General features: G+C 40.0%; 1 protein-coding gene and 2 pseudogenes across 2 annotated transcripts; 2 read left to right on the top strand and 1 right to left on the bottom strand.

Moving 5' to 3' along the window:
* Positions 1–4,290: 4,290 nt before the first annotated feature.
* LOC106782094 (Y-box-binding protein 1 pseudogene) lies at positions 4,291–5,144 on the top strand (annotated as a pseudogene).
* A 2,938-nt stretch (positions 5,145–8,082) lies between these two features.
* Positions 8,083–10,141, bottom strand: LOC138917618 (ADP-ribosylation factor 1 pseudogene; annotated as a pseudogene).
* A 5,785-nt stretch (positions 10,142–15,926) lies between these two features.
* OR10G1 (olfactory receptor family 10 subfamily G member 1) lies at positions 15,927–21,116 on the top strand. 2 transcript variants are annotated; one of them, XM_070222415.1, is made up of 2 exons: positions 15,927–16,197; positions 19,898–21,116. In XM_070222415.1, the coding sequence occupies exon 2, from the start codon at positions 19,914–19,916 to the stop codon at positions 20,868–20,870; it is 957 nt and encodes a 318-aa protein (XP_070078516.1). In that variant the 5' UTR covers positions 15,927–16,197; positions 19,898–19,913; the 3' UTR covers positions 20,871–21,116.
* The last annotated feature ends 4,009 nt before the right edge of the window (positions 21,117–25,125 follow it).

Here is a 25,125-nt window from a genome sequence, read left to right as displayed (position 1 = left end):
ATACTTCAAGCAAATAGCAAGGAAAAAAAGGCAGGTGTTGCAATTCTCATATCAGACCAAGTGGATTTCAAAATAAGACAGGTAAAGAGAGACACAGAGGGACAATATATAATGATCAAAGGGACACTTCATCAAGAAGAAATAACGCTTATAAATATCTATGCACCCAACACAGAAGCACCAAGATTCATAAAGCAACTATTAACAGACCTAAAGGAAGATGTTAAAAACAACACAATAATAGTAGGGGACCTCAACACACCACTCACATCAATGGACAGATCATCCAGACAGAAAATCAACAAGGAAATAGTGGAGCTAAATGAAAAACTAAAACAATTGGACTTAATAGACATATATAGATAACTTCACCCTAAAAGAGCTGAATACACATTCTTCTCAAGTGCACATGGAACATTCTCTAGGATAGACCATATGTTGAGAAACAAGGCAAGCCTCTACAAATTTAAAAAAATTGAAATAATAACAAGCATCTTCTCAGATCATAGTGCTATAAGGCTAGAAATTAATTACAAGAAAAAAGCTGAGAAAGGCACAAAGATGTGGAGACTAAACAACACACTACTGAGCAAGCAATGGATCATTGAAGAAATTAAAGAAGAAATAAAAAAATATGTGGAGACAAATGAAAATGATAGCATGCCATACCAACTCATATGGGATACAGCAAAAGCTGTATTAAGAGGAAAGTTCATCCCAATACAGGCACATCTTAACAAACAAGAAAAATCCCAAATAAGCAACCTTAAAGCACACCTAACTGAACTAGAGAAAAAAGAACGAATGAAGCCCAAAGTCAGCAGAAGGAGAGAAATAATAAAAATCAGAGCAACAATAAATACTATTGAAACGAAAAAGGCAGTAGAAAGGATCAATGAGACAAAGAGCTGGTTTTTTGAGAAGATAAATAAAACTGACAAACCACAAGCCAGACTTACAAAGAAAAAAAGGGAGAAAGCTCAAATAAACCAAATCAGAAATGAGCGAGGAGAAATAACAACAGACTCTGCAGAAATACAACAGATTATAAGAGAGTACTACAAAAAACTATATGCCAACAGAATGGATAACCTAGAGGAAATGGATAAATTCTTGGACTCCTACAATCTCCCAAAGCTCACTCAAGAAGAGGCAGACAATTTGAACAGACCAATCACAAGGAAAGAGATTGAAACAGCAATCAAAAACATCCCAAAGAATAAAACCCCAGGACCAGATGGCTTTCCTGGGAAATTCTACCAAACTTTCAGAGAGAATTTAATACCTATCCTTTTCAAGCTATTCCAAAAAATTAGGGAAGATGGAACACTTCCTAACACATTCTATGAGGCCAACATCACGCTGATACCAAAACCTGACAAGGACACCATGAAAAAAGAGAACTACAGGCCAATATCACTGATGAACATAGATGCAAAAATTCTAAACAAAATTTTGGCAACCAGAATTCAGCAATTCATCAAAAGGATCATACATCATGATCAGGTGGGATTCAGACCAGGGACACAGGGATGGTTCAACATCCGCAAATCAATCAACGTGATACACCACATCAACAAACTGAGGAATAAAAACAACATGATCATCTCAATAGATGCAGAGAAGGCATTTGACAAGATCCAACAGCCATTTATGATAAAAACTCTGAACAAAATGGGCATAGAAGGAAACTACCTCAACATAATAAAGGTCATATACGACAAACCCATAGCCAACATCATACTCAATGGGCAAAAACTGAACGCCATCCCCCTGAAAATAGGAATGAGACAAGGATGCCCTCTATCACCACTCTTATTTAACATAGTACTGGAGGTCCTGGCCAGAGCAATCAGGAAAGAAAAAGGAATGAAAGGAATCCAAATAGGGAGGGAAGAAGTGAAACTCTCACTGTTTGCAGACGACATGATCTTATGTATAGAAAACCCCAAAGAATCCATTGGAAAACTCTTAGAAGTAATCAACAACTACAGCAAAGTTCCAGGGTATAAAATCAATTTGCATAAATCAGTAGCATTTCTATACTCCAGTAACGAACCAACAGAAAAAGAACTCAAGAACACAATACCATTCACAATCGCAACAAAAAGAATAAAATACCTTGGGGTAAATTTAACTAAGGAAGTGAAGGACCTATATAATGAAAATTACAAGGCCTTTCTGACAGAATTGGATGACGACATAAGGAGATGGAAAGACATTCCATGTACGTGGATTGGAAGAATAAACGTAGTTAAAATGTCCATTCTACCTAAAGCAATCTACAGATTCAACGCCATCCCAATCAGAATCCCAATGACATTCTTTACAGAATTAGAACAAAGAATCCTAAAATTCATATGGGGCAACAAAAGCCCCCAAATTTCTAAAGCAATCCTGAGAAAAAAGAACAAAACGGGAGGCATCACAATCCCTGACTTCAAAACATACTACAAAGCTACAGTAATCAAAACAGCATGGTACTGGTCCAAAAACAGGTGCACAGATCAATGGAACAGAATTGAAAGCCCAGAAATAAAACCACACATCTATGGACAGCTTATCTTTGACAAAGGAGCTGAGGGCATACAATGGAGAAAAGAAAGTCTTTTCAACAAATGGTGCTGGGAAAACTGGAAAGCCACATGTAAAAGAATGAAAATTGACCATTCCTTTTCACCATTCACCAAAATAAACTCAAAATGGATTAAAGACCTAAAGGTGAGACCTGAAACCATAAGGCTTCTGGAAGAAAACGTAGGCAGTACACTCTTTGACATCAGTATTAAAAGGATCTTTTCGGACACCATGCCTTCTCAGAGAAGGGAAACAATAGAAAGAATAAACAAATGGGACTTCATCAGACTAAAGAGCTTCTTCAAGGCAAATGAAAACAGGATTGAAACAAAAAAACAACCCACTAACTGGGAAAAAATATTTGCAAGTCATATAGCTGACAATGGCTTAATATCCATAATATATAAAGAACTCTCGCAACTCAACAACAAAACATCAAACAACCTGATCAAAAAATGGGCTGGAGACATGAACAGACATTTCTCCAAAGAAGATATACGGATGGCCAATAGGCACATGAAAAGATGCTCATCATCACTGATCATCAGGGAAATGCAAATCAAAACTACACTGAGATATCACCTTACACCCATTAGAATGACAAAAATATCTAAAACTAATAGCAACAAATGTTGGAGAGGTTGCGGAGAAAAAGGAACCCTCATACACTGCTGGTGGGAATGCAAACTGGTGCAGCCACTATGGAAAACAGTATGGAGATTCCTCAAAAAATTAAAAATAGAACTACCATACGATCCAGCCATCCCACTACTGGGTATTTATCCAAAGAGCTTGAAGTCAGCAATCCCAAAAGTCCTATGCACCCCAATGTTTACTGCAGCACTGTTTACAATAGCCAAGATGTGGAAGCAACCTAAGTGTCCAGCAACAGACGAATGGATAAAGAAGATGTGGTACATATATACAATGGAATACTACTCAGCTGCAAAACAGAACAAAATCATTCCATTTGCAATAACATGGATGGACCTTGAGAGAATTATGTTAAGTGAAATAAGCCAGCGAGAGAAGGATAATCTGTGTATGACTCCACTCATATGAGGAATTTAAAATTATGGACTAAGAACAGTTTAGTGGATACCAGGGGAAAGGTGGGGTGGGGGGTGGGCACAAAGGGTGAAGTGGTGCACCTACAACCTGACTGACAAACATTAATGTACAACTGAAATTTCACAAGATTGTAACCTATCAATAACTCAATTAAAAAAAACAAAGAAAATGAAGATAGAAAACAAATAGCAAAATCATAGATTTAAACCAAATCCCATCAATAATTGTATTAAATGTAAATGGTCTAACTTGCATCCAGAATATATAAAGAATTCTTACAACCCAACAATAAAAAGACAAATAGCTTAAAAACAGGCAAAGAATTCAAACAAACGTTTCTCCAAAGAAGATATACAAATCGCCAATAAACCTGTGAAAAAATTTTCAACATGATTAGGCTTCAGGGAAATGCAAACCAAAATCACAATGACACCACTTCATATCCACTAGGATGACTAATCAAAAAGACAGAAAATGACAAATGTCAGAAAGGATGTGGAGAAATTGGAACCTTCCTAGATTACTGGTAGGAAAGTAAAATAGTGCAGGTAATTTGGAAAACAATTTGACAGTTCCTCAAAGTGTTAAACACAGTTATCATAACCCAGCAAATCCACTCCTATACCCAAAAAAATTGAAAACATGTTTACACAAAACTTGTACACAAATATTTATTGCAGCTTTATTCATAACAGCCAAAAAATGGAAACAACCAAAATGTCTATCAACCAACAAACAGATAAACAAAATAAAGTATATCCATAAAATGGAATATTATTCAGTAATAAAAAGGAATGAGATACTGGATACATGATACAACATATATCCACCTGTAGGAGATGGAGAGACTGTGGAGTTGGATGTTGTTGAAGAGAAAACAGTATGGAGGCAGCAAATGTTACAGGCCAAGGTGGAGTTCCAGTGCAAGGTTGTAGATATGCAGCAGACCATAACCATTATAGATGCTACCCACATTGTGGGGGTCCTCCACACAATTACCAGAATTATCAGAACAGTGAGAATAGGGAAAATAATAGAGGATGGGAGAGTGCTTCTGAAGGCCAGGCCCAATAGCACCAACCTTGACTCAGGCCACAGTTTTCACCTTAGTACATGCAAAGAGCCTATGAGCTTCAACCACAGTATTCCAACCCTCTAGTGCAGGAAGAAGTGATGGAGATTGCTGACACCTAGGGTACAAGAAAGCAAAGTAGACCAGTGAGACAGAATATGTATCATGGTTGTAGACCAGAGTTCCTCAGGGCCCTCCTCAACAAGAAAAGCATAGACAGGATAGCAATGAATAGGAGGAGGAAAATAAAGGAGATGAGACCCAAGGTCAGCAGCCACCTCAACGTGGGTACCACTCAAACTTCAATTACCTCTGCAGATGTTCAGAAAACCCTAAACCACAATATGGCAAAGAGACAAAAGCTGCTGATCCACCAGCTGAAAATTCTTCTGCTGCTGAGGCTGAGCAAGGCTGGCCTGAGTAAAGGTGAGTTTACCAACTCTACCATCATCCAGTCTAGTCATCCAACAAGAAGAAATGAATATGAAATTCCAGCAATAAGACATGAACAAAAGATTGGAGCTAAAGACCTTAAATGCTTGCTTTTTGCCCCGTTGACCAGATAACTAGAACTATCTGGATTATCTATACAGTTTGGGGTTTTTAATATTTTTACCTAAAGACATCTCTTTTGGGTAACAACAAAAGTGGTCTTTTTTTAAAGGGCTGGCCCCGTGGCCGAGTGGTTAAGTTTGCAGGCTCCACTTCGGTGGCCCAGGGTTTCGCCGGTTCAAATCCTGGGCACAGACATGGCACCACTCATCAGGCCATGTTGAGGCGGGTGTCCCACAAGCCACAACTATGAAGGACCCACAAGTAAAAATACACAACTATGTACTGGGGGACTTTGGGGAGAAAAAGGAAAAGATAGTAAAAAAAAATCTTTAAAAAAAATGGGCTTTTGTTAAGCCTAGTTTTTCTCAATAGAACTTTAAAGGTTTCTAAATTGTTTCATATCTGGTCAAGTTGAGATTTTTAAGAACCTTATTTTTAATTTGTAATAAAAGTTTATAACTTGATTCTTTTTAAAAAGTTAACTGTGATATTGTGATTTATGATAAGAAATATATATTTGGTCTCATTTCCTTTACTGGTTCAAAGTTCCTAAAATCCTTGGAATTTCCTAAGTGATGAGAATGATAAAGGTGTCTTTTGTTAGTAAGTAACTTTTGGATAGCTTTAGGTAATCTAAGAATGGGGGCTGGTAGCCAGAGGAGCCAATCACGTGATTAGAGGGTTGGAAGTTTCAGTGCCAGCCCGCCTGACCTCTAGGGAGCGTGGAGGGCCTGGAGGTTGAATCAAGTGCCAATGGGCCAATGATTTAATCAATCAGGCGTATGTAATGGAGCCTCCATAAAAACTCAAAATGATGAAGTTCAGACAGCTTTTGGGTTAGTGAACACAGAAAGATTTGAGGAGACTGGCATGGAAGCCCACGCCCTTCCCCCATACCTTGCCCTATGCATGTCTTCCGTCTGGTTGTTCCTGAGTTACATCCTTCTAAAATAAACCAGTAATCTAGCGAGTACACTGGTTTCCTGAGTCCTGTGAGCCACTCTAGCAAATTAATCAAACCCAAGGTCATGGGAACCTCTGATTTGTAGCCAGTCACCCAGAAGTATAGGTAACAACTGGGACCTGTGATTAGCATCTGAAGCAGAGGGCAGTCTTGTGGGACTGAGCCCGTAACCTGTGGAATCTGATGCTGAAACTGAGAACCAATGAGTTAAAATTTCCCTGGTTTAGAAGAGAGAGAAAAAAGAAAAAAATTGAGATAAGCTTTACTAACCACAGCTGCGCATACTTAGCTAAAACTAACCAGATCTTTCTGTCTGAGTAGTTTTCCCCAGGAAGTCAAGGTCCAGATGGTCAAGAAGAAAGAAGATTCAGTCTCACAAGGCCAAATGCAGGCCAAGGATGAAAACTAACCGAAAAGGTCCAGATGATCAAGGAAAAATGAGATTCAATCTCTCAAAGCCAAACACAGACTGAAGGTGATACCAGAAACTCAATGTAAACCTTGTGGGTAGGTGTCCAGCAAGGCCTCATGCTCCTCTTCCCCTACCTAAAACTCCAGATAAAAATCCCTACCTTTTTCCCATCAAGGAGGTGGATTTGAGTGTTTTGCTCTCCTCTCCTCATCTGGCTGCCTTTCAATAATAAACCTCTTTTGTTGCCCAAGCCTGACATTTCAGTAATTGGCTTTGCTGCATATCAGGTAAACGAACCTATGTTTGCATTCAGTTACAATGCTATGTCCAGGTAGTGTCAGAATTGAGTTGAATTGTAGGACACTCAGCTGGTGTCAGAGAATTGCTTGGTGGTATGGGAAAACCCACACACACATTGGAATTGCTATCAGAATCGTTATCAACAAACTGCAAGCACCTGCTTAAAACGTCTTAAATTATTAAATTTTTAAAAAGCTGATGTGGTTAATATCAGAAAACTAGATTTCAGAGCAAAGGATATTACCAGGAATAAAGAGGATCATTTTATGAAGACGGAGTCAGTTCATCAAGATGACTTATTAACATCATAAATGTATATTCACCTTATAACAAAGATTCTAAGTACGTGAAGCAAAGACGGATAGAATTACAAGGGAAAAGACAAATCAAAAGTTATCATTGTTAATTTCACCATCTCCCTCTTGAAAATTGGTATAACGTTTCCAGAATTGGTAGAATAATTAAATAGAAAATCAGCAAGTGTATAATAACTTAAACTCTATGTGTTTTAACCAATTTCCAATTTGTTCCAATAGTCATGTATAGAATACTCCACCTAACAACAGTGAATTGTATATACATTGTTGATGGGAATGTTAAATAGTACAATCACTGTGGAAGATAGTTGGCAATTTCTTATAAAATTAAACATACACTTACCATATGTCCAACTAGTTCCACACTAGGACCTTTACCCAAGAGAAATGAGAATATGTGTTCACACAAGACTTGAACAGAAATGTTCATTGCAGCTTATTCAAAAATGGTCAGAAACTGGAAACAAGCCAAATATAATGACCAAATGAATTGGTAAACAAACCGTGGTATGTGTGGTATATGTATCCAATGCAACAACTACCAACATGCAAAACAACATGGATGAATATCAAAAACATTATGCTGAGTGAAAGGAGCCAACGTTGGAGGGTATATATTGCATAATTCCATTTATATGAAATTCTAGAACAGACAATACTATTATAAAATAGATCTGTGATTTCCAGGGGCTGAAATTGGGGGTAGGAGGAGTGAGGATGGGAGATTAACTGAAAGAGGGACGAAGAAGACCCTTTGGACTGATGGAGGTGTTCTATATTTTTATTGTATTGGTAGTTATCCAGGTATATTTATTTGCCAAAACACATGGAACTGTACAATTAAAATGGCTGCATTTTATTGTTCGTAAATTATACCTCAATAAATTTGGCTTTTAAAACAATACACTGTGTTCAAACTTAAAAGCAAATACTAAAACAGATCTCAACATAGATCCCACAAGCTAAGAAGAGGAGTATTCAGCTCTTCCAACACATAACTCCTGGAAGCCTGGGTATCCCCCATGTGCTTAAAATCCCTTTCCAGTACTGATATGAATTGAAATTTCCTATTTACAGTTTTTTTTAAAGCTGAGTAATATTGCATAGAGTACCAGCAACAAAAACCTTTTCATTAAATAAGAAACCTATTTGCAGACGAGACCTGCCACATTTATAAAATGGCACCATACATACTGTGACCAAAATGAAACATGAAAATTGCCCCCAGCACTTGGTATCACAGAGTAGGGGTTTGCTATAATGAGAGTGAAGCAGAGGATGAAAAGGAGGAAATTAAAGTGAGGAGGAAAACAGATTCTCTTGGTTCGTTTCTGGCTTCAGAGCTGATTGGATAATTAGTCCAGTCTGCACTAGAGCTCATCTCCATTAGCGGTGCAGCTGGTCTGGAGGAACCAGTTTCTGTGACACAGATAATGCAATCCCAGCTTATCTATAACTTCAGCAACATTCATGGCATTGGGAAAATCCTGTCTGTTGGCAAACACTAATAAAACAGTCTCCCTGCTTTCAATTTCTGCTATCCTCATCAAAGCTCTTTACAGGACTCATTCACACAATCCTTGTTATTACTGTCAACCACAGGGAGCAAACCATGTGTGTTCTGGAAGTTGTAATGCCAGAGGCCAAATCCTGTCCTGGTCACCTGCATCCCACACAGGGATACTGATATTTTTCTCCTCTACAGTTTTCATACTGAAACTTAAAAGTGGAAAGAGTAGTTACTACCTCAGCAAGTTTCAGTTGTACAGAGTTGTCTTTTCTCTAGGCCAACCATGAAAATGTACATTTAGCGTTTGTTTAAAAGACCCTTAAAGAGATCAGCAAGTACATTATCCATACTTGCAAACTGAGATACTCATCACTGCACAGAGAAATTCTTTAGTGGTAGCAGCTGCTATTCCTGATACTTCTGCTGTGAACCCAGGCATTGTTTTCTAGAATTGCCTCTTAAAGTATCTGCCAAGGCACTAGTTTAGGAATGACCTGAGGAATTGGAGTGCTGCTCTTCACAATGGCCGTTATATGATGCTGTGTCTTCCACAGGTTAACTGCGCAGGTTCAGGGACCTATAAGGGGTGCAATTAGGAATGTCTCCCCTTATCATGAATCCTAGTTCCCCAGTTAGGTGATTCATTCTTTCTATTCCTGAAGCTTACAACCTGTCTAGAGGTCCTGGTTTCTAGGGATGGGGGAGGAAAGCATCTACAAAAGGACACAAAGTCCTTCTAAATCTAAACTATGGCTGCCTCTTGATCAGTTTGGGCAGCTCATGCCAAGAAACCAGCAGGCAAGGAAAAGTGAAATTATACCAAAAATAGCTTCCTATTCTGCCAAGATTAAGTAGCCCCATTCTCCTTACAACTAATGAACCCTGGAAACACCAAGCTGTGTTCCATTGAGTACTCTAGTTCCATTCATACCTCTCTCTGCCACCATTATGTACTAGCAACTTCATCTCCTATGATCATATGGAATTTCTTTACGATAATAGTCAGTTACCTCTGCCAGTATAGAAATGGCCCCAAGATTCCATGTCCTAATCCCCAGAACCTTGAATGTGATGAAATATCACTCTGGTGATTGTGTTGTGTTATATGGCATAGCTGACCTTAAAAAAGGGATCTATCAGGGCTGGCCCTGTGCCATAGTGGTTAAGTTCGGCACACTCTGCTTCAGTGGCCTGGATTCATGAGTTTGGATCCCAGGCACAAAGCTACACCACCCATCAGCCATGTTGTGGTCATGACCCACATTCAAAATAGAGGAAGACTGGCACAGATGTTAGCTCAGGGCTAATCTTCCTCAAGTGAAAAAAAAAAAAAAAAACAGGAAGATTGGCAACAGATGTTAGCTCAGGGTGAATCTTCCCTAGCAGGGAAAAAAAAGAAGGGGAGATATCTAGGTAGGCTTGACCTAATCACATGAAGTTAAAATAAGGTATAGTCAGTCACATGTTACACGACTTGTTTGGAATCAAAGATTAAATAGAATTCTCTTTGGGTGAGGTAGGAGTGCATTTTCATTCCAATTTTTTAAATGAACTTTTGTGATGGAATTTGGAGGGACGTAATCATGTTAGAAAGCAATCTAACACTATGAATCAAAGCCATTAAAATGTTCATATTACTTTGACCTGATAATTCAATTTTTGAACTTTCACTTAAAAACACATGAACTTTCTCTGTTTGGTGGCAGAAAATGAAGCCAAAATATTCCAACCATGAGAAGGACTTGAAGTGCTGTTGCTGGTTTGAAGATGGAAGAGATAATGCGAGAAGGAATACCGGTCACCTTAAGGAACTGAAGATGCCCCTGGCCCACAAATAGCAAGGAAATGAAGACCTCAGCCCTATAAGTGCAAGGAATAGAACTTCGACAATAAAAGAAATTAGCTGGGAAGAAGACCCTGAGCTCCAGAAGAGAAGTCAGCCAGCCAACACCTTGACTTGTGAACCAGCCAGGACTTCTGAACTACGGGACTATGAGCAAATACGCAGGTGTTGTAATTTGTTATACAGCAATAGAAAATAACACAGCTGTAAAAGATTCCATTGGGGGCCGGCCTGGTGGCGCAGCGGTTAAGTTCGCACGTTCTGCTTCTCGCTGGCCCGGAGTGCGGAGATGGCACTGCTTGGCACGCCATCCTGTGGTAGGCGTCCCACGTATAAAGTAAAGGAAGATGGGCATGACGTTAGCTCAGGGCCAGGCTTCCTCAGCAAAAAGAGGAGGACTGGCAGTAGTTAGCTCAGGGCTAATCTTCCTCAAAAAAAAAAAATAAGATCTTAACTTACTTAAGATTGTTGCCCATATTTTCCTCTAAGGAATAATGCTGCTATATAAGCACTCCACACTCCCAAAGTCCAAAGCCCTAACCTTCATTTCTAGCCTGTTTCTCTTTAAGTGAGAGCTCAAAAATTGAATTATCAGGTCAAAGTAATATGAGCATTTTAATGGCCTTGATTCATAATGTTAGATTGCTTTCCTACAAGATTATGTCCCTCCAAATTCCATCACAAAAGTTCATTTTAAAAATTGGAATGAAAACACACTCCTACCTCACCCGAAGAGAATTCTATTTAATCTCTGATCCCAAACAAGTCATGTAACATATAACCAACTATACCTTATTTTAACTTGGGGCCGCCCTCATTTTGATGTCCAAACAACCTACAATTTGAGTTTTCAAGCTCTGCTCAGCTTTATCTCACGTGGGGACAAAGTCACAACAGTAATTACTTCTTCTCTAAGCCTAGCTGACAGTGGGCTATAAGGTTTAACAAACTTCATTGAAGATTTGAAGACAATATAAGGGAATTACAAAGTAAGAAAGGAAAATCTTAAAATTGACTATAGACTTTTACTCTTCTTAATGTCCATTGACAATTCCTTGTCACAGGAACCCCCTACTGTCTCTCCTTCCTCACCCTGAATTGCACCAGGTTGCTTATACTTACTCTTCTTCCCCAGCTTCTATAGATTCCTTTAATTATGGCTATGTTCTCCAAGTTCAAAGCCCTAAGCCTTATTTCTTTTCTTTTTTTTTTTTCTTTTGAGGAAGATTAGCCCTGGGCTAACATCTGCCGCCAATCCTTTTTTTGCTGAGGAAGACTGGCCCTGAGCTAACATCTGTCCTCATCTTCCTCTGTTTTATGTGGGATGCCTACCACAGCATGGGCTGACAAGCGGTGTATTGTGCTATGTAGGACGCCGTGTCAGCATGGCTTGATGAGCGGTGCTAGGTCTGTGCCCAGGATCCTAACTGGTGAAACCCTGGGCTGCTGACGCAGAGTGTGCACTCAGCCCAGCACTTGGCCATGGGGCCAGCCGCTATTTCACTTCTAATCTTGAACTTTCAGCAAGTGTTACATGGCAGAGGTTCTGGGATTGGATCTCAGTATTTCTCTATCCTTGGTTTGTGGAAGATGAAAACCTGACAACTATTTGCATCTTGTGGATCCAAGGTGGCAAGCTGGATGTTGTATGTTGGGTAGGTCTGCACCTGGGATCCCAACCGGTGAATGCCGGGCCACCGAAGCAGAATGTGCAAACTTAACCGCTGCACCACCAGGCCAGCCCAGCCTTATTTCTTATAAACTCACAAAATATGTTAAGATTGTATCAATTTTCAGGGACACACATAATGAAGGTATCCTTGCATAACTAATCAGAATACTTAACATCACATTCTGAAGTATTTGCATTTGGATTTCCAAAGTTCAGGGTCTTCCCAAAGAGAATGAGCAGCACCACAGTGCTCTCTCCAGAGCAAAAATCCTACCCAACATACAACATCCAGCTTGCCACCTTGGATCCACAAGATGCAAATAGTTGTCAGGTTTTCATCTTCCACAAACCAAGGATAGAGAAATACTGAGATCCAATCCCAGAACCTCTGCCATGTAACACTTGTTGAAAGTTCAAGATTAGAAGTGAAATAGCGGCTGGCCCCATGGCCAAGTGCTGGGCTGAGTGCACACTCTGCGTCAGCAGCCCAGGGTTTCACCAGTTAGGATCCTGGGCACAGACCTAGCACCGCTCATCAAGCCATGCTGACACGGCGTCCTACATAGCACAATCAGGAGAAAATACAACCAGAATATATAACTATGTACTGGGGGCTTTGGGGAGAAGAAGGAGAAAAATTGACAACAGGTGTTAGCTCAGGTGCCAATCTTTAAAAAAAAAAAGTGAAATAGCTAACACACATAGAGCTGACTGTTGCCAGCACTGTTCTAATTTACATATTTTGCATATATAAGTATATAAACTTACTTATAATTCACAGCAAACCCATGAGGCAGGTACTATTATTATTCTCATTTTATAGATGAGGAAACTGAATCAAAGAGAGATAAAGTGGCTTGCTCAAGACCCCTCAGCTAGAAAGTGGCAAATGCAAATCCAGGCAGTCTGGTTCCAAAGCCCCCAGTCTCAGTTCGCAGCTGGCAGACACTCAGGAAATATAGCTTCTCACTGTCATGATCGCCTTTGAATTTTGCTGCAGCTGAAGAGGTCTCATAGTCGTCGTGTCACTCACAGCACAGAGGTAAGAGGCAGAGTCTTCCACCCGGAGCTCCTTCAGAAAGAGATAACTGTATGTATCAGAGCGACTGAGGAATGAAGAAAAATGACCTTTCCTCTCCCAACCATCCAGAACATTGTAAGAGAGAAATATGGGTGCTCCACCATCGTGTTGCTGGTACCAGGACAGCCCATTGAACCCAGATGTCTGGTACGTGCAGTTGACCTGGACAAAGGCTCCTTCCATAGCTGTCAACTCACTGGGATGATGAACGTCTTGTCCCACAGTGCCTATGAAAAGAAGCATGACCGTTACCAGGGCAGCACTCCTGGGAGCCACATCATTATTTAAATGGATAGTTTCCATGTGGTCACAAGAAACTGCCCCTAATGGAAGGGTTCCTTAGCTAGAAATAAACAATGGTAGAAGTAGCAGTAATTGTAGTTTGTAGTAATAGGAGGTCAATTAGCACCACATGAGGAAAATATGTATCAGGAAAGACTCTTTCATTACAAGTGCCAGATGCTGCAATCATTTAGCTGGAAGAAAATTATTTTGAAAATACACATAGCATTTGCTTGAGACTTACCCCCCATTGTCAGGGAAGCATAAAAAAGGAAAAATTCCCACATCTGCCACAGGACACCACAAGCCAGGCACTGCGTCCCCAGTTCCTGAGCCACTGGAGCCAGCAGAAGGGCAACTCCCTCCCTGTGGGTGAGGGAGGAAAGCTCTATCTGGACGCAAAACCCAGAAGAAACACAGGGGAGGAGCTCCTTTCTTGAAAGGGTGACTTTACGTTTCTACAGGAGCAGCGATGGGTTCCTTCACAGGAGTGTCGTCACAGGAACATTTTCTACCGATGAATCCACAGGTTTTAGTCCAAGCGATTCTGTGAACACTGAACAATAGAATTGTGTGCAAAGAACAGAAATGACAAATGGGAAGAATAACATAAGATAAAGGCAGAAGTGGTGAATTTCTCCATACTAAGACTTTCTCTTTCTCAAGGAGAAAATGGAAACAGGGATGTGATTAGAAGCAAGTTATGACGTGTTGGTATGTGTATATATGGTGTGGTGGTGGTAGTGTTTGTGGCAGTACAGAAGAGACGGGAGAGGTTTTCCACTATTTTAAATTTACCTCACAAGAGGCAAGCAGATATTTTTTAAAAGATCTAAAGGAATATAATTAGTCATCTGTACATATGTATGAATATAGAGAAAGAGATGGAAAAACAAAGGAAACTATAAACTTTAGTTGCTTCAGAAGGTTGGGATTAAAAGGAAGTGGTGAGAATATTAACCTTTCTTATACATCTCTGTTTTGTTTGACTTGTAATTTTTTTTGCAATAAAGTGAGAACTTGAAAGAGCTAAAAGGGAAGAAGGGAGGAAGAGAAGAAGACTAGGAGGAAAGGAAGGAAAGAAAGAAGGAAGAGATCTATGTTTCAAGCTCTTTCCCAGTTGTGACAAAAGGAAATTCTCTCTTCTCACATATGGTTTTCCCAAGGTAATGGACCCCCCTATACCGTATCTTTACTAAAGGAATTTGCATCCCCTCACGAGTCCTCTGGATTTATTTCTGTTTACTCCATGTACCAGACACAGTACTTGGTTTTAATAAAGATAATACTGTCATCTTGTGGCCAGATGTAGCATTGCAACTTTACACACACACACACACACACACACACACACACACACACCACTAAACATTCTTCACTAGTAATTTGGAATTAAAAGAAATCTTATAAAGCATCCCAGTCTTTCTCCAGCCCTATCATTTTACATTGGAGGCTCCTGATGCTTCTATCACATTGCAGGCTTCATCACTTCCAGCCACTTCCCAGTATTACCCAGGTGAACGTTAACCTTTGTAAAATAAACACAGTAATACCAAATGTTATTTGCACTGCCATATGCTGCCTGGACCTGCACATGCATGTGAGAACCAATTTGACTTCAACTCAACTCCTGGTAACCTTAAATCTGAGGTTCATATTTGAAAGGACATCTTTTTTTTCTGCCCACAGCATTTAACACGTGTGGCAGTTTCTCCTATTTATTTATTCAGAAGTGTTTATTGAGAACCCACTCTGTACCAGGCACTGAGCTAGTGCTGGGGATTCTACACGGAGCAAAACTCCCTCCTCTCGCAGAGCCTACATTCTAGTGAAGGAAGACAAACAGGAAAGAAAGAAGTAAGTAAATGCAGTTGGTCAGACGGTGTTAAGTGCTGCTGAGAAAAACCACAGGGAAGGGGGTGGGGAAGGGTCAAGACAGACCTCACTGGTTAAGTGACATCTGAACAGAAACCAGAAGGGATGACAGAGGATCCCTCGTGGATCTTTGGGGAGAGAAGCTCATCAACTGAGACCTCATAACACCTCTAAGATATTGGAGGTCACCCAAAACTATACTGATAAGGTTATTCTCCACAGCCCCCTTTCCAGGGACCTACTAGAAACGATTCCTGCTCTCTCTCAAAACAAAATAATGAGGATTTGGGGAGGGAAGTTCTCATTAGGGAAATACTTTAGCATTTCCCTTGAGGTTAGAATTTTTCTTCAAATCTCTTGACAGTGTTTCTTTTTTCTTTTATTTGGATCAATAGAAGCAACAGCTGATGAAAACCAATGTAAAACACGACTCAGAAGATACAGAAGTCACACTCATCAAAGAACCTTGAAAGGCAGGGGCACTCAGAGACTCTAAATACTTATTCACCAGGCAAAACTCCTGAAAGAATTCTAAAGGCTTTCCAAAACAGATATGGGAGCCCTCTACAATAGGTTAGACTGAATCTCTGAGGACATCTCTCCATCTGTGGGACCGTTCCACTGCAGGACAGCCAGCCACCTCCGTGATTTTGCAGCTCTGTACAGGTAAGTCTAAGAAGATGGAGAAGCAACTCTGAAACCAGCTCCATTCAAAATAAGGCCACAAACTAATCTTGGAACTTTACCATTTTCTGTTATTTTGTCCAAATCTTAATTTAATCCGTCTCTTTTCTCCATCTCCTTCCTCAATTCTCCCAAACTGCTAGAATTAAATTCCTTCTTTCCAAACTTAGGGAATTTCTATTTGTGTTGAGAAAATTACTCAAAAGAATCTTAACACTATTTGTTTTTCCATTTTCTCTCTTTTTATTATTTTTTTTAGGGCAGGGATAAAGGGCAAAGCTGGGCAGCCATAAAGTCACAGGGGTCGTGAAGAAGATTCTTTGGTAATGGTACAAACACAGACAGGCCAGATTTGGAAGCTCTCCTTTCTCCAATGCAGAGGACAGCAAGTTCCTTAAGGAAGCTCATATTTTTTAACCTTTGGTAGAAGGACAAGAATCTCCTCTTGTGCAAGAGAGAAAATCTGTCTAGGCCAGCCAGACTCTATCCATTTTCCTTACTCTGCCCCAGCTCTACCTGGATGTCCAACTGTGAATGAATGATGAAGCAAGGGGAATCTTCTTTCCAAAAACAGATTTGGGTTGGCTCTTGTCCCAAGGGTGAATAGAAGTCCTTTGATCCTAGTATGTCTAACACGACACTGGACCACTCTTTGTTCCCCATCTTCAAGATTTCATAATTGTTCCCTAATGGCCCAGATTCCAGAGCTGCCTGTAGAAATCCAAAGTTTCAAATAGCTAGAGAGAGGCCTGCCCTCCTCTGAGCCTCTCTAAATGGAAAGGCACTGTAAGAGATGCGCTCACACCAAACTGGGCCTAATGTGGACCTGGTCGGGGGCAGGGGTGGACACAGAAAGCAGCCCCTCCCATGATGCTATGGAATTCTCTCAAAGGTGCTCCTGTTCCTCCCACCCCACCCCCACCCTTATCTTCTCAAGGCCACTCTTTCACCCAATCCCCACAGCCTGCTCCTAGAGTTGCCAGGATAATTCCTTCTTAAATACGTATTGTTTATTCTGTAATGTCACTGGGCTCTTATTTTCAGATGCTTTTTATATTGAATTTTAACCTTTTGCTATTTTTATGTGCTTTTATATTTAAATTCCAACCATTTTCCAACACAATCTTAGCAACATCAAATAGTCTACAGCTTGGGAAACTTTTAAATATTTTGGTCATCTAATTAGCCAGGGTAGATACACTAAAATTGTTTACAATTTTTTTAATTCTTTAAGTCTGCTTCTTCCTTTACTTTAAATATCCTGTTTCCACAGCTGAAAAACAAGAGGAGGCCTAAAAAAATGACACATAAAACTACCAGGAGCAGGAATGACGGGGTGGGGGTGGGGGGGTGCAGACTGTTCTCTCCCCTCAAGAGATCTAATCCTTCTGCAAACATGTTCCTCATTTCTCCAAAAATCCACCTTCTGGAAATCTACTCTTCCCACCTCTCTGCACCACAGATTGCCCTCCTCTGTACCCCTGAACACCACACCTCAAGTCAAAACTACCATCTTCTGCCAAGTTGACCTGGAAGAGTAACCTGTCCTCAAACCCACCAGCTATAACCCACCTTGGTTTCCCGATCCTAAGAGGCAGGGCACCCAGAACCTAGAAGGTAAAAAGAGCTTTCTTCCGACAGGGCACCTGGGAGAAGTGGGAACAGATTTATGCACAACAAATGGGAAAAATCAGGCTGGCAGAGCAGGTAAATTAGGGAGAATTTTTTCATTACACATAAGTATGAATTATGGAAATCCTCCAAATAATTCCGCTAGTCATACAGTTCTATGTGATTTGATATACAGTCGATTTTCATAAAACATTTCAGGAACATATCATTTGCCTAAGTGGAAGCACACTGATTTTATATGTCTGTATTGATGGAAAAATTACTTTGGCTCATTATTAGCATTTTATGCATAATCTTAATCCCAATTCTTTCTATTTCTTCTCTATATTCTAGCCAAAGAAATAAGAATTAGTCTTCCCATCCATTTTCAAATAAATCAAGTGTCCTCCTGAAACTCAGGCAGTAAAAATCTCGTATTTCTTCTTTCTTTGTGAGCAGAGAGCATGCTTAACACTTTCTATGGACCCTGACGAGCCAGGTATATTAAGTGTTATTATTACTGTTAATAGCTCTTAAATGTTAATATATGGATTACGTTATTTTACAAAATAACCAAGGTAAGTCTCTTGGGGAAATATTTTGACCAAGATTAAATGGTTAAACCTTTTAATACTCACATGTTATTTCTAATTAATCTGTTACCATTTTAATTGCTTCCTGAAAATACTCATTTAAATTACAAAGATACTTTATGGTTAAATGATAGATGAATGCATCTCAAACCCTAGTGTGGGGAGAAAAATCTTTATCAAACAGCCTATTCAACAAAAGGAGTGAAAGAAGCACATTTCATCCATCTTTTCTTATCATCTGGATCCAAATTCTTTCAAGGTCTTTAGAGAGAGTTGCTGTATGGTAGACTGCAATATATATATATATATGTATATATCATCATATCATATCATATCATATCATATATATATATATATCACAAAATAAAGATCAAGTCCTGAATTAATCAATGCTTTTATAATAAACAATAAAAATTCCTCTGTAACCCCATACAAAAAAGATGCAATCCCAAACCAATGGACCACATAAATCAACTAATAAATCTAATGACATCCTGGAGCAATAAAAAACATGAATGACCCTTCGAGTTTTTTATAATACAACTAGACCCATATTGCATAAGAGTGAGATGGTCTCTTGCCAGTCAGGTGGGCCCAAGTGTCAGACAAACAAGATCAAGCAGAGAAGGAAGATCAGTGGGATTTGGCAGCATCCATTCAACCAACCATTCAGTCCTTCAGAAAGTAATTATCACTTTTACTGTGCTAGATGGGATGACTAATGAGGGAGACAAATAAGAAATTAGACAATAGCAATATAACATGATACGTGCTCTGAAATGTGTAAGCATGGTCCTTGGGAATAAAGAAAGCCTTGAAGGTGAGGACCTCCAAACTCAGTCCTGAAGGAAAAGTTGGCATTACCTAGGTGAAGGGAGCAGAGAAGGCAGCCTGTACATAGGTTCCAAGCTGGAGCATGTTACTGTGAGAGAGCCCTGAGGAGTCCCGCACATCTGAACACTAAGAAGGAATTGCAAGAGGTGTGATGGAGTGGTAAATAAGGGCCAAATAATAAATATTTTTGATTGCTATGGTGAAATGGGATTTTAGCTGACAGCAGAGGAGGCATGGCAATGATGGTAAGTGGACAAAAAGTAGATGTAGTAATTGGAGTGTGCGTTCCACACTGCCTCCATCTTAGCCCCTCTTTGAGGAATACTCTATTTGGTTAGAGTTACTGGTCCTTCTCTGTGGTTCACACATTCGCCTCTTCCTTGATCTGACTAATTCTGCTTCTCAGTATCTCAGAAAAGATAAGAGTTTCCAACCATCTATGAAACTAACTAGCCTCTGGATGGTTTCTCTTATCAAGTAGCCCAAAATAACTAATGACAACAGAACTTATGTTTAAGGGAAAAAAAGTTTTAATATTATTCTGTTTATCTCATAACTCTTAGGCATTAATCATCAGACAAAAGCATTCTCTCCCCACCTCCATTTGTTGTATCTCCTTTGTCTGACTTCACCATTCATCTTAGCAGACTACAGAAAGACATGAGAAAGACCAAAAACACATCTCTGGACACTGTGGTGACAGACTTCATTCTCCTGGGCTTGTCTCACCCCCCGAATCTGAGGACCCTCCTCTTCCTGGTCTTCTTCTGCATTTACTTCCTGACTCAGCTGGGAAATCTGCTCATTCTGCTCACTGTGTGGGCTGACCCAAAGCTCCATGCTCGGCCCATGTACATTCTTCTGGGTGTGCTCTCATTTCTGGACATGTGGCTCTCCTCAGTCATCGTTCCTCGGCTAATATTGGATTTTACTCCTGCCAGCAAAGCAATCCCATTTGCTGGCTGTGTGGCTCAATTGTATTTCTTTCACTTCCTGGGCAGCACCCAGTGCTTCCTCTATACCTTGATGGCCTATGACAGGTACCTGGCAATATGCCACCCTCTGCGCTACTCTGTGCTCATGAATGGGAGGTTATGCACCATCCTTGTGGCTGGAGCTTGGCTGGCTGGCTCCATCCATGGGTCTATCCAGGCCACCCTGACATTCCGCCTGCCCTACTGTGGGCCCAACCAGGTGGATTACTTTATCTGTGACATCCCCGCAGTATTGAGACTGGCTTGTGCTGACACGACTGTCAATGAGCTTGTGACCTTTGTGGACATTGGGGTAGTGGCTGCCAGTTGCTTCATGTTGATTCTGCTCTCCTATGCCAACACAGCCCGTGCCATCCTGAAGATCCACACTGCTGATGGGCGGCAACGGGCCTTCTCCACCTGTGGCTCCCACCTAACCGTGGTCACAGTCTACTATGTCCCCTGCATTTTCATCTACCTTCGGGCTGGCTCCAAGAGCCCCCTGGATGGGGCAGTGGCTGTGTTTTACACTGTTGTCACTCCATTACTGAACCCCCTCATCTATACACTGAGAAACCAGGAAGTGAAGTCTGCTCTGAAGAGAATAACAGCAGGTCGAGAGGCTGCGAGTGCAAATAAGTAACTACAGGCTCAGGGACTACCTACATCACCATTGCTACCATTCTTTTCAGCTACTGCCACATGAGGCAAATGCTCCATCAACTGTTAATGATTAACACTCAGTAACACTCAAACAAAACTGAACTGAATTTAACTCTGTTTAGAAGAAACTTCTGAATTCTTTAGACTCATAATCTTTTCATCTCGTTAAGTTGGTTCAAATTGTTTTACATTGTTTTTTAATAAATAAAGGATACACTATTTAATATACCACCTCCTGACTACCTTGTGAGATAAGAAAATGCTTTATCAAAGGTTGACTAGGATGAGAGTGTATCAACCTGGTATATTATGCCAGAAGATGTGAAAGAGAGAAAATGACTCAATGCTAGCCTTATCCCCTTTTCATTCTCTTTACCTGTTAACTCTAGACTTCTAAAAATTCTGTGTTTCTTTGCTTTTGCATGGCATTAACTCTCTCAAGCACTTGAACTTGTAAATACTGGATCATTTATATTTCCTTCCCTTTCCTCACTCTCCCCTTGTGCTAAGACATGAAATTCCGTGCCCTCCACCTTTAGAACACCCTGAGGAGCCAGGGTTTGAACTTAGAATCATCTGACTCCCAGGTCCATACACAGTTACGGTTCTTTGAACGTGACAACTGAGCTGAGTTCCCAGTTTGACTCACAATAATTCTAAATACCTTGATTCCTGCCCTCTGGAAAAGGTTTGCTCCAACTTCTAGCACCCAACCTTCTTCCAGGTGGAAATGGAAGGTCAGATAGAGGAAAGAATTCCTACTGGCAGAGATATAAATTATAAAAGAGGGGTGATCCTGCTTCTTGAAAATCTCTGTGGTAGAAAAATGTGTGGTTTAGAAACTTAAGACTTTAGGGAAAAATAGCTGTGGAAATGAAGTCAGAATGAAGCTATAAAACCCTTTTTGGATACTCCTCATAATCACTAAATTAAAAACAAAGATAGTATATTTAGTAAAGAGAATATCAATAACTTACATGTCTTCAAATTTAGATATTTGGCATTGCACAGTTCATTTCCATTTACCATTCACTACTTGCTAGAAGTTTTTTAGACTCTATCTCCCTCATAGTTTCAATGAGGAACTTGAATTTTTATTTTTACTAGTGAACACATATTAAAGGTCATTTATTTCGATGTTAGATCCTCCATTCAAATGTTCAGTATCTTTCTGACTTTATGTGTTGGAGTTCCACTGTGAACCTAGATGCATTTGAGAAATTTGAAAGATTGAATCTCTTTGGACAATTGGACTTGTAGTCTTATAATCATCCAATGTTATATAGCCCTTACTCAGCTCATGACATCAGCTGACTGTCATACCTCTCAGCTTTCTTCCTCTAAAAGACAATGAAGTCTAATTCTCAGGATCAAGTTTATTTTCTCTATACTTTCAAAGACATGTTTTCTAAAAGGTCTACTTTCTCTGTCTTCGCCAGAACATAAGCAACATGAATGCAGAGATCTTTTATTCGCCAACGTGCCCCAGCAATTGAAAGAGTGCTTAGCACATACAAAGTGTTCAATAAAATATTTATTGAGTGAAAAACATTCATTTTACCTTTATTTCCTACTCGCTACCACGAAGGTCCTCTTATTCTATTTATCCCAAAAGGAGTGACTCAAAATTAGCTGATAGAACAATTTAAATATCCAAAACTACAAGAAAAAATACATAGGAATAAATATAGACACTTACATGTAGAGAAAGACAAATTGACATATGAGGAAGAAATTCTGCATTTCCTCTATACACAGAATATATAGGCTATAATGTTTAACAAACGTCAAAGACTTTGGGATAGCACGCAAGAATCACAATTCAGAAAAAGAAAATCTTTACACTGGATATTAGATTTTACTGTTCCTCATGTCCATCATACAGTGCTTTTATAGGAGTTCCCTGCTGGCCATCTCCTTCCCCATCCTACCTACCCTGCACTTCATTGCATGAGTTCACTCTTCTGCTCCATGTAGAGGAGCTCTCCTTGATCTTCCCTTCACTCCCTAAGTCCAGAGACCCCACAACATCCAACACGCTGGATAAATCTACCATAAAGTTAAATAATATCAAAAGAATCCCTCAGAGAAATAAAAAAAGAGGACAGATTTTACCAAACTAAATGGAACCTTATATATCTCCAGCTGAGGCATTTGCATTTACCTCACCAATTTCAGAGCCTTCCAGGGATAAACGAATAAGTATATGACCTCCTACTGCATAAACTAAAGTAATCACCAAGGGATCCTTCCTCGGAATAAAGGGCTTCCTCCAAAAGCAAATTCTATCTTCCACTCTCAGGCCACAGGATAACGGAAGTACAAATAAGCAGGAAGAGGAGGGAAAGGAGAAGAAAGAGAAGAAGAAAGAGAAAGAGAGCAATTTGTCCCTTCTTCCGGGATTCACTTTCAGAGTCTTCTGCTATATTATTCTAAACAAGTTTAAAATTAGAGGCATAAGCAGGCACACTCAGGACATACCAGAACTTCTCAAGCCCACCCACAGGCCCCTTTTAAATTTTGGTGCAGCTGAAGAGGCCTCGTAGTCATCATGTCACTCACAGCACAGAGGTAAGAGGCAGAGTCTTTCATCCAGAGCTCCTTCAGAAAGAGGTGACTAAGCGTCAGAGTAACTAAGGAATTACGAAAAATGTCCTCTCCTCTTCAAACCATCCAGAACACTGCAAGAGAGAAATATGGGTGCTCCACCATCGTGTTGCTGGTACCAAGACAGCCCGTTGAACCCAGATGTCTGGTACGTGCAATTGACCTGGACAAAGGCTCCTTCCATAGCTGTCAACTCACTGGGATGATGAACGTCTTGACCCACAGTGCCTATGAAAAGAAGCATGACCGTTACCAGGGCAGCACTCCTGGGAGCCACATCATTATTTTAATGGATAGTTTCCATGTGGTCACAAGAAACTGCCCCTAATGGAAGGGTTCCTTAGCTAGAAATAAACGATGGTAGAAGTAGCAGTAATTGTAGTTTGTAGTAATAGGAGGACAATTAACACCACATGAGGAAAACATTTATCAGGAAATACTCTTTCATTACAAGTGTCAGATGCTGCAATCATTTAGCCAGAAGAAACTTATTTTGAAAACATCCCCCAGTGTTTGTTATTAACTTGAGACTTACCTGCCATTGTCAGGGAAACATAAAGAATGAAAAATTCCCACATCTGCCGCAGGACACCACAAGCCAGGCACTTCGTCCCCAGTTCCTGAGCCACTGGAGCCAGCAGAAGGGCAACTCCTTCCCTGTGGGTGAGGGAGGAAATCTCCATCTGAGTGCAAAACCCAGAAGAAACACAGGGGAGGAGCTCCTTTCTTGAAGAGGTGACTCTAGGCTTCCACAGGAACAGTGATGGGTTCCTTTACGGGAAACATTTTCTACTGCTGAATCCACCAGCTTTACTCCAAATGATTCTGTGAACAGAGGACAACAGAATTGTATATAAAGAACAGAGATGAAAAACGGGAAGAATAACATAAGGCAAAGACAGAAGTAATCAATTTGACAATACTAACAGTTTTCCTTTTTCATGACACAACAAAATGGAAAAAAGGAATCATTTAGAGTTGGAGTGTGTGCATATATTGAATATTGCGTGTTTGTGTGTTGCATGTTTTGAAAGTTAAAGAGATGAGCGAAGTTACCTATGTTTTAAGTATACTTTCAACAGCCAATATAATGTTCCAAAAGTTCAAAAGCAATTTGCAGAGCGATGGGTATTAAATGATCTTGTTTTTGTTAATATAGGTATAAATGTATAACCTTTAAAAAGTGTGGGACTATACACAGTGGACAACTAACATTGGTTACATTCAGGGTCACAAGGGAGAGTGGAGTGAGGGGATTGTTTTTCTCTTGTTCATGTCTATACTGCTCAATGCTAAAAAGAACAAGTTTTGTTATCTAATTTAAAATAAACTAAAAGCAAATGAGAGGAGACAGATACAAGAGGAAGAAAGAGATGGAAAAAAGAAAAGAGGAAGAAAAGGAGAACAGAAGAAAAAAAGAGAATGAAAAAGAAAACCTCAATTATGTCTTAAACTATTTACCAAGAGCTCCCAGAAAGAAATTTCCTATGATGCCTGATAAATATGTTTCAATATCTATCAGTCTCTCATTACTATCATTTACTATCAAAGGCAGTTACAATAAAAGAGATGGGCAATAATAAGTGGAGGCAAGGATGTGGGGAAATTAGAACCCTCAGAGGTTGCTG

This window comes from Equus caballus, chromosome 1 (assembly GCF_041296265.1).
Source record: "Equus caballus isolate H_3958 breed thoroughbred chromosome 1, TB-T2T, whole genome shotgun sequence".
In the NCBI taxonomy this organism is placed as follows: Eukaryota; Metazoa; Chordata; class Mammalia; order Perissodactyla; family Equidae; genus Equus; species Equus caballus.
This window is presented reverse-complemented; position numbering and strand designations above follow the sequence as displayed.